This window comes from Aedes albopictus, chromosome 3 (genome assembly GCF_035046485.1).
Source record: "Aedes albopictus strain Foshan chromosome 3, AalbF5, whole genome shotgun sequence".
Classification (NCBI taxonomy): Eukaryota; Metazoa; Arthropoda; class Insecta; order Diptera; family Culicidae; genus Aedes; species Aedes albopictus.
The window spans coordinates 68,450,249-68,461,430 of NC_085138.1; the positions used below are offsets into that span (position 1 = coordinate 68,450,249).

At 42.9% G+C, this 11,182-nt stretch overlaps 1 protein-coding gene across 1 annotated transcript; it reads left to right on the forward strand.

Moving 5' to 3' along the window:
• The first annotated feature begins 9,567 nt into the window (after nt 1-9,567).
• On the forward strand, nt 9,568-10,710 carry LOC134290232 (uncharacterized). Its single transcript, XM_062857305.1, has one exon. It carries the CDS (start codon nt 9,568-9,570, stop codon nt 10,708-10,710), a length of 1,143 nt encoding a protein of 380 aa, XP_062713289.1.
• Nucleotides 10,711-11,182: the final 472 nt, after the last annotated feature.

Below are 11,182 nucleotides of genomic sequence, written 5' to 3' on the forward strand. Positions count from 1 at the left end.
TGAAGTTCAAAAATAGTCGAAAAACACAAAATTGATTTGATGCACCTCTTAATTTCAATGGATTTGGCTGAAATTTTGACCAGTTGCTTCTTTCAGGATGCCAATCAAAATATGGGGGTGGACTTGACAATCAGAGAACATTTTTGAAAAGCTGGACAGGCCTAATGACTAGACAAGAAAGCGTGCAGTTCGTTCCGACGACACGTCCGCCAAAGTCTCCGCTGAACTCAAAAACTTGCTGGAGAACAAGTACAGTACTAACGGGAAAATAATTCACAGATGTGTCTAGAACGAATGAGACTATTGGAGTCTATAGTTGTCTTCCAAGTGGCCCAACAGATTGATCTACAATGTAGATTCTACATAGGGTATGTGTTCCATCAGTAATCTCACGCTCCCATATTCATCCTATTCGAAAACAAGCGATTACGGCGCCGATTGATTCCGTTCTTTCTGTTATCATGCGTGCTCACTCCTAACAAAAAATACAAAAAAAAAGAAACAAAACAAACAACGCTTCAATCCTTTGTTTTTCGTAGGATGAAAATGGGAGCCACATACTTAATAAGGGAACCAATACCCTACATAGCCCTTAAACCCAACGAACGGATCACCGCAATGCGATTGACAAAAACACAGTTTTCCACCGAAACGACGTGTGTCGCTGCAAGCGTGCTAATATTTCAAAATGATGAAACATAAATTCATTTCATTTTCCCTCTTGAGGCATCACACAAACACACCGCAACAGCGTGGGGAAAACCAATATAACCTTTTCCTCCACCCAAGGACTGTTCTTCTCGTGGGGGTCCTAGCTGTTGATGCTGATGGCGGTTGGTTTTATACGTGTAGGTACGACCTGCTGTTTGTTTGCAGTCATGTTTACGAAATTTTATTGATGTTCTTCGTTCTTCTCCTCCCGGTTTCTTGTACCTATGTGGAGTGAACGGGGAAAAAATTGTCAAGCATACGACTGCAAAACATGCTTCTTTCGGTAATCATTTCTTTGCCAGACTGCCATACGGCCATACACTGTTTCGCCTCCAGCTTCCAAGCAGTTAGGAGATAATGGTTGGAAATGATACTGGAAAGGTGAGAAAGTTTTGTTTCACTGTTCCTTCCAGAACGTCATTATGCCAAATGTCAGTTGACCATTCGGCTAATTGCCCTGTTTTCATTTGGCATTCAGGCAATTTAAGTGCAGATAAATGAGATGTTGTGAATAATATAGATAGGGGGATTAGGGGCATAATGGACACCCGGGGCGAAATGGACACCCCTGTTTTTGCCGAAACCGTTGACTTTTATGTAAAAGTTTCAATGCATAAATGTAAAGGAACATGTCATTGTTCTGTTCTTCAAAAGTATCATTTATATTCCTTCAAAATAACCAAAATATCATTAAAATTTAATTATGTTTTTCATACGGTGTATTTCTCATAATTTCGAAGCAGTAGCAAATAAGGTATTACGAGTGTTTGAGTGTGTCCACGATAAAAACCAGTGAATTGTTAGCTTATCTACATGTATACGCAGATTTAGCAATGGATGAAGTATTACATTTTTAATCAGAACTTACTCAAAATAGCAATTTCAATGTTGTAGTCAATTCGGGGCGAAATGAACACCGGCAATTACGAATGGATGTACCCGCGTTGCATACTGTTAGGCGTTTTAAAGAGTTTGGAAAAAATCAATCCGATTATTTTAGCCTAAAGTTTATTTAATTAACTTTGATGCTATGTAAATTCGTCTAAGATGGAGTATTATATCTGTGGTATTGATCTCCGTAGGCAAATTACTTAACTGGTCGATGTAACCAAAGAATTAGCATAAAATATGTAGGGTTGTCCATTATGCCCCGATGGGTGTCCATTTCGCCCCGTACCTTTTCTGCCAGCCCTGAAAAACACACGGTTTACAATTCGTTATTTCTCCACAATAAAGACATTCTACCTGCTTTAAATGATTGAAAGACGTAGGATACATGTTAAAGTTGTAAGACAAATGATAATATGTTAAGTTTTACTCTGTTATATAGGCCTAACGTACCCATTTGCTTAGGGTGTCCATTATGCCCCTAATCCCCCTATGTATGTATATCTACATTTTGATTTATCGACCGTATTCTATTTATAACTTAGTCATTTTATGGCTTTATCGGTCTTTTTCTACTCACAGTATAAGAGAGTAGATATCAAAGTGGATAATGAAATGATGAAATGATAGAAATGATAGTATTCGGTTTTTGTCGGCAAATTTCCTGAAACTTGATCATATAATTCAGCTTGGTAGGGAAGGATTTGAGGCCCACTTTGAGCTCAACAGCTTTAAAAAAAACCATGACGAAGAGAACAAAACTGCCGGAAATACAAAATTTTCCCCTACGAGAAAAATATAAAGCCATACATTCCTAATAATGCAACCTGACTTGGCTCTGTACGAAATCCTCCCTCATCTATTTAGACTGGCTCATTCCAAGCTACATTCCCCTCTTATCATCGTTCACTGACGATTCTGGATGGAAAGATGCAACGCATTGGCACCGACTGTCGACGACGTCTGATGCCAAAAAGATTTACGACTTTCTGGATGGGTGCCATCATGGTTCAGCCTGTGATGGCGGTCGCACCAACTTCCGAAATGGGAGGCTTTCAGGTGCGCCTATAAGCAGGTGTACCTGTGCTACGCTCGGTCAATATGTATGTCTTGAATGCTTGCCTAACTGGAGAAATGCAAATGCCCTGTAACTAGATGTATATCATTTTGTGTAGAACGTAAACATTTGCTCCCAGAACCAGTGTTACTCCACGGTGTGCCAATATTTTTCTGCTTGTGGCCTTCATGAGAGGTTGACATAGGGAAATGAATTCAATTGAAACAAGCTTGGATCAAGGATTGGTTGCGACGTTATAAGGAAGGTTTATTTTTTTTTCTGTAAATGAATGTGTCCTTAACACTTACCACAATAAGTGCTCAATATGAAAGTAACATATCCATGTCAGATGGTCAAACTGTAGAGTATTGAATACCAAGACAGGTCAAATTTCAGTAGATTTATTTTCATGCTGAGGCTCATGGCACTCTGGGTCTGCCGCTGCTGCGATGTCCTGCTGGGTTCCAAACTAAATAACACCCCTGAGTTGAGTTTCCGTTCCCGAATTTCTGTTGCTATAGGCTTTTGATGACATCAGCTATGGAGCTCCACGTTGGAGATCCAATTGTGAGGCCACCATGCATGAATTCTATACCGCAGGCATCTATTGATGAATACCTGCAGTCGTTGAATGTTCTCCAAATGATACACACCAGGTTTCACTGGGTTTCACTGGCGTACAGCAATCCAAAATCTTGGAATCTTTCAATATTCTCCACTCCTCGCCTAGCTACCTAGCTGGAAGTGTTGACCATGTTTACATCCAACGATTTATTTGGTAAGACCTACTGCCAAGATCATCAAACTTATTCCGTTGAACTAGGAGAGCATCGTAGTCATCAGCCAGTTCGAAGTCATTAAGGTGCTCAATGGTAATGGGCTGCCACAGCAACTCACGATTTGGTTCATGATCAATTTCACCTAACAGGATCTCGAGCATTACGATAAGGAACAGTTACTCCAGCGACGTCCGGAATGAATCGGACAAGACACCATTGTGTAGTATTCTACACGAAAATGCCTTGCACTGTGCTTCAATGAGACGCCGCCGCAAATGTTTTCGTTATTGAGACGGTCGAAAGCTTTTTCTCATGGAATTCATTGATTTGCTCCAGGATGATACGGAGCGTGATATGGTCCATACAGGACCATCCGTCACAGAACCTGCTTGTTGCCGTCGGAGAGTTGCGTCAATCTTCTCCTGTATCCGGTTAAGAATCACTTTGGACTTTGAGAACGACACACAGTAACATGATGCCCCGCCAATCATCGCATACAGTCAGATCACCTTTTTTGGGTACCTTAACTAAGACGCCTTGCATCTAGTCGGACGGAAATGTCGCGTTGTCCCATATGAGGCAGCAGTTGTGCGGATACTACGGGATCAACTTTGAGTATCTCGGCTGATATGCGATCAATCCCCAGAGTCCTGTTGGATTTCATGCTACAGATGGCTGTTTCTATCTCCTGCATAATTGATGGAGTTTCGGTGTTGACGCGGGTAGTGCGTCAAACCCTTGGCGGATCATGCTGAGCTATTGTTGGCGTGGCCGACACTTGAAAAGGTTTCCAAAGTGCTCGAACCAGCGTTTCAACTGGTCAGCCGGGAAAGTCAATAGCTGTCGAGACGTGTCTTCCACGGGCATCGTAGCATTCATCTTTGTCTCACTAAGGTGACGTGAAACATCGTAAAGGAGATGGATGTTGTCGGTGTTTGCGGTTTCTCGCCTTCATCGGCTAGGGAGTCCACCTACGCTCATTTGTCCCGTCGACATGAGCGTTTCACTTCCTTCTCGAGAGCCGAATAGCGCTGACGGGCTACGGCTTTGGCTCCTCGTGTTTTCGCGCGCTCTATCGCGGCTTTGGCGTTCCTTCGCACCTCTATCTTCCTCCAGGTGTCCAGGTGCGTAGATCACCCATATTATTCCTGCCGGTGGTGGCGATGAAAGCGTTCTTGATTCTTCTACCACCTTCGGTCATTGATCTTCTACCACCTTCCGGAATATCCACAGCACGGTCCTCCAGCTCCTCGACGAAGGACCTTTTTGCCGCATCGTCTTCCAACCGGCGTACAGTGACCCCACACCGATGAATCACCTTAATTTTTGTACACTATTTATGAATCACCATGTTGATCAAATGGAGTGATCCATAAACTGTGGTCATTTTTGCCGATTCATAAATTGTGGGGTCACTGTATGTTGAACCGTCGTCCGATATTCTCCTCCTGTCGATGATTCCTCGCGATGCGCAACCAGATCTCGCCGATTAGAAGATGATGGTCGGACGCAATGTCGGCGCTACGTTTGTTTCGCACAGCAAGAAGGCTCTGTCTCCATGTTCGGCTGATGCAGATGTAGTCGATTCGATTTTCCGTGACGCCATTACGGGAACCCATGTCACGCCATCACGGGAACCCGTGACACCGTCTGTATTGTGTATACGATAAAAGCGGACAGAAGGGGAAAGGGAGTCGGATATGTCCGAAAAATGATGACCGTAATTTCTGAATGTTTTCATGAAATTGCATCACCGATTCCGTTTTACGAATCAGTTTTTAAAATCGCTAAAAATCGATGAAAATGCATTAGTTTCGTGAATATTTTTGCTGGAGAATCACGCAAATATTGTCTAGTTGCTGTTACCGCTTAAAAAGCCTAACAAATGAGGCTATTTATCATTGAATATCATGAATGTTTTTACTTCACCCCTCTTGCCCCTATCCTCTCATCGAAAGGTTCCCACTTCATGAGCGCAGTGTTGGCGTAAGCGCTGAGCAAGAAACCAACTCCGCGGTGGCTAGGAGCGTGTTCACATCGTACGCCAGAGTACAGCAGAATTTGACCCTACGCCAATCTATGTAACCCAAAGTTTGGCCAACGCACTGCTAGTTTACCCTGCCTGACTAGGGTTAATACATTCCATGTTCCTATTCTTGACCGTTGTTTCGCGCTAAAAGTCGTTGCCGTTGAATCAGTTCGTAATCTTTCATTTTCGGTTTTTGTATCGGTTTTTGCGTTTCGGGAACAGTATATTGTTGGTCAAATATCCCCTATCCACCGTGGTGGGGCTGCCACCCTAGGTATAGCTTCCGGTGGAGGCCCATTTCATACTCAGCTTTCATACTCAGCCGCTGTATGCCAGAACAGGCGCTGTTTGAGCGGCACCTTCTTGGTGAATAGACGCTCGAGACGTACCTTCCCGAGCAGGAGAAAATAGCTGAAGAATAACTAACTCAGGTATGGAAAACCGAATACCTACAACCTGAATGAGGTATTAAGTAGCCCTGCATAAGAGGTAAAATCCCTAAAATAATAACTGGTGTGTATTCTGTGCATAACGCGTGAATAATGACATCAGGTATGGCAATACCTAAATAATAATCGGAGATTTTTCCATACAAATAGCGATTTTTCCATAATTGAATAATACCTCAATCAGTCCTCAACACCAAATCAATAACTCGTTGAGCTATTGTGTCAATACCTACAAAATACCAAAATAAGTTATTTTCAATACCTGGACAACCGACCAATACCTTGTCTTGGTATGATACCTGACTTTGGTATGCTCCAGTTATGTGGCAGTTATTCATTCCTGCTCGGGTTCTCAATCTAGCTGAATTCAGAAGATCAACAGTGCCCAGGCTACACCACCAGCTAAGCACACAACCCTTAGCTGATGGTCTTTGTCATCGATTGACCCGTGGAAGCATGAGGTAGGCATTTGTGTGTGAGGACCGAAGCTGTGTTGGACGCTCCGGATCGTCAACTCACTATTTTGCGTTACGAAGTTTGAGGACGGCGCTTGAGTAGTGTCTCATTTAAAATCATCACCCTCATGCTTCTCCGTGAAATCGAACCGCATTCAAAATATGCCACGTACGTGCCATCGTACGTGTCACATCGATATTCATATTCAATAAAGAAGTCAAGTACGCACTTTTCCTATCAACGTCAATGGAACGAATATATATGAAAGCGAATATTCGCACAGCATGTTCAACGGCGCATACCAACTTCAATCGATGAGAACCAACTGATTCCGAAGATGTTTCCCGTCGATTTCAGTTTATACTTACGGTATGCCGATTCCAAGATATACAGGGGGTGGCCAAAATGTTTGGGATAGGCAACTTTTTTTCTCCCACAAAAAAAATCAACATGCTGTAACTTTTCATAGAGTGCATCAAAAAATCTCAAATTTTGACTGTTTATCAACCTGTTATATGTGCGTCATTGGTACAAATTTGGGCTCGATTGAATAATTTTTGGCGAAGTTACAACCGTTCGAGTAAAACACTATTTTTTAGGCAACTCATTTTTGAGCTGTCATATCTCGGAAACCAGTGAACCGAATTGATTGAATTTTTTAACGTTTATCAACAATATATTGATACTTAATACAACGTTATAAAATGTAATATTTTCTCACGGCAAATTAAGTTATACCGGGTTGACATTTTTACCCATATAGAGGAAAATAAGTCAAATTTACAATACCACACAAAAATTACTAAATGTGTTCTTCCTTTAATCTAAATAGGCTCTAATATATCTGATTGAAGATAACTTGGAAACAGAAGCGGAAAATGTTTCGACATCAACACTAAAATTTATTGACATTGACGTAAAAAAAATACATTTTTTCGAGAAAAATCCAAAAAGTGTCAATCCATGATTACTTTTTTCAACGTTCAAAAAGTATCTTTGTTTTAGTAGTTTTTGAAGCATTTTTGTATTGTTAGTGTACGTTAAAAATTTTATTTAATTCGGTTTACTGGTTTCCAAGATATGACAGCTCAAAAACGAGTTGTCTAAAAAATAGTGTTTTACCCGAACGGTTCTAACTTTGCGAAAGATAAATCAATCAAGCCCAAATTTGTACCATTGGTGCACCTATAACAGGTTGACAATCAGTCAAAATTTGAGATTTTTTGATGCACTCTATGAAAAGTTATAGCATGTTGAACTTTTTTGTGAGAGAAAAAAAGTTGCCTATCCCAAACATTTTGGCCATCCCCTGTATGTATGTTATTGATGCTCTTCAGCCACCACACCATATCCTCCGGAATTGATGACTGTCACGCGTTGCAAATTTGCGATTGGCATTATCCTGAGGTAGCATTACAAAAAAATTAAGATATCTTTCGAATTTCTCAGGTGGCAATTGTTCATTCATTCGATAGGCTATCGAGTACGTGATCAAATGGATGATGTGGAATTGGAATGCCAAGTTTTCATTTCTAGTTCTCTTCTGGGGCCATCTACAGTGACCCCACAATTTATGAATCGACATATCATCAGCGGAAGTCGAACCTTCTACGGGCTCCAGAAGCAACTGCGGTCGAAAAAGATTCACCCACGCACCAAATGCACAATGTACAAAACGCTAACAAGACCGGTGGTCCTCTACGGGCACGAGACATGGACCATGCTCGAGGAGGACCTGCAAGCACTCGGAGTTTTCGAGCGACGCGTGCTAAGGACGATCTTCGGCGGTGTGCAGGAGAACGGTATGTGGCGGAGAAGGATGAACCACGAGCTCGCTGCACTTTACGGCGAACCCAGCATCGAGAAGGTGGCCAAAGCCGGAAGGATACGGTGGGCAGGGCACGTTGCAAGAATGCCGGACAACAACCCTGCAAAGCTGGTGTTTGCAACTGATGCGGTTGTCACAAGAAGGCGTTGAGCGCAGAGAGCACGATGGGCGGACCAGGTGGAGCGTGACCTGGCGAGCATTGGGCGCGACCGAGGATGGAGAGCGGCAGCCACAAACCGAGTATTGTGGCGTACTATTGTTGATTACGTTGAACTGTTGTGGCTTTCTCAGTCTAAGAGCATTGAAACGGCTAGTTTGGCATAGCCCGACGTTTCGGTCCCGTGTATTGGACCTTTTTCAAGGGATAACTAAAAATGATATGCAACATTAGAACCTAGACACATTACAAATATACATTAAACATACGCAGTCAACCGTCTCTCGTTATGTGGTTTTTGAATGCAGTTTGAGAGTTGGAGCTTCTTGTAATGCCTTAATTTGTACAAAAAAATCGCTAAAATTATCAAACTGACTATCTACATGGTACCAATTATCATCGACTCACATTTAACATAAAACACATAAATTTTTCTTGTACTTTTTGGGACAACTTGCACTGCACACTACAGATAACAGCGAGTGACATACATCTATCTAACATTAACTGTAGGTTTGAATCATGGCGGCTATCGTTTGATCGGCTATTCGGTATGATTGGTACTGTCGGCTGCTAAATGCTGTGTATTACGGCGGGATTGTTTTCGTCCAGTAAGTGTGCTTTTCACTGTGTGTAGAATCCCTGCGTAAGTAGTGTGCAAGCTATCTACATCTGTGCGGAAATTTACTGTGTGTGAGGTGTTCTGGATATGACACATTTCTAACATTGGTAAGGCTGTGGATCGGAAGCCATTTTTTTGTACAAATTAAGGCATTACAAGAAGCTCCAACTCTCAAACTGCATTCAAAAACCACATAACGAGAGACGGTTGACTGCGTATGTTTAATGTATATTTGTAATGTGTCTAGGTTCTAATGTTGCATATCATTTTTAGTTATCCCTTGAAAAAGGTCCAATACACGGGACCGAAACGTCGGGCTATGCCAAACTAGCCGTTTCAATGCTCTTAGACTGAGAAAGCCACAACAGTTCAACATTTCCTTCCAGTCGTATACCTCCTCCAAATTCGAAGATGGCTGATATACACGGTAGCTTCTTTAATCAAATTGAATGCAACTTCGGACATGACACTGCACGACACTTCAAAGACTATGCCTCGCACAATGCAAAACTTTGCAGCATAACGGTGAGAAAAGACTTCCTCCTTGAATGCCGGAGGAAGGGTGTCTTCCCAGCACACATCATTAACACGATGAAGTGCATTTATCCATTACTGGAAGAAAGCAGCCCCTACATCCCAAAGCTGGAGAAAATCATTGGTCGATTTCGGAAAGCTCTCCTGAACATCGAAATCCAGCATACATTCCACAAGATCAAAGTGATAACACAAACCATGAATCAAGCTCGACACAACATCGAAACAACTACCAATCCGTCTCTATCGGTAGAATTCATCGACACACAGCGCAGAGCATATGCAACCCGAAAAGCACATGCTGAAAGGGTTACACGAAGAAAGCTCGATCGTCTACTCAATATAGGCCACCCACCACACGACTCCCTCCCGACGCTAAATGAAAGAGCAATACTCAACGCAACTGATGTAGCCATACCTACGGAAGTAGAAACTCTACTCAGCCTGGGTCCGAAATTCGCACTCCCGGTGCATCTACCAAAACCAAATACCGTGTACCACCTCATCGCAGACGTGGAATCAATCTTGCGTACGAATCCGGATCGAGAAGTACAAGATCGGAACCGATGCTTGGTGGGAACTCGAATACAAAACTACCTAGTACGTCCACAACAGCAAAGAACGCCGCTTGACAGATTTGCTACCAATGCGTCGCGTGCAACCAGTAAGTTTCTTGCTGAAAACCCACAGCTTTGTGTCCTAGAATCTGATAAAGGCAAAAGAATGGTGATAATGCTTGTCCAGGAGTACGATGACAAAATGCTCGCGCTTCTTAACGACTCTGCATACAAGGTTCTACAAAACGACCCCACTGCTAGTCTTCAGAAGAAAACGAACAACATGGCAAAACGGCTGGCCGATCTAAAGCTGATTGACCGATCCACGCTCGGCAGATTGCAAACCCAATCAGCAACCTGCCCCCGCATATATGGACAACCGAAGGCGCATAAACCAAACCTGCCGTTGCGTCCCGTTGTGCCTAACATCACGGCCCCCACGTACCAGTTGTCGAAATTCATCGCTCACATTTTACAAACCACCTTCACCAGCCAGTACAACGTCAAGGACAGCTTTACATTCGCCCAGGAAATCAACGCAATCACCATACCGTCCGAGCATGTCCTCGTCTCTTTTGACGTGGTCTCCCTATTCACCAACATTCCGAAGAACCTCATCATTCGCAGTATCATTTTTCGATAGACAGATGTCAAAAAGGGAACAGATATCAATTTGGATCTGTTTCTAGAAATGATTGAACTATGTCTGGACAACAGCTACTTCAAGTTCAGAGACAAATACTACCAGCAGACGTTCGGAACTGCCATGGGTAGTCCCCTGTCGCCGATACTTGCAGACTACGTTATGGAGGATTTACTCGGGACGGTCATCAATAGAATAGGATTCACCCCTCCGGTGATAAAGAAGTACGTAGACGACCTGTTCCTCGTCCTACACGAATCCCAGGTCGAGCACATCCTGGGAATCTTCAACCAATACGACCCACACCTACAGTTTACCATGGAATTGGAGAAGGAAGGCGCACTTCCTTTCCTCGACACGCTAGTCATCCACAACACCGACGATCACACGCTCCAAACCAGGTGGTATTCGAAGGCAATATCGTCTGGTCGCCTGCTGAACTACCATTCATACCATCCAACAAACATGAAGC

What these genes read in the sequence shown, in the direction of transcription:
- LOC134290232 (XM_062857305.1), top strand. Translation starts at nt 9,568, where the DNA reads ATGAAGTGCATTTATCCATTACTGGAAGAAAGCAGCCCCTACATCCCA.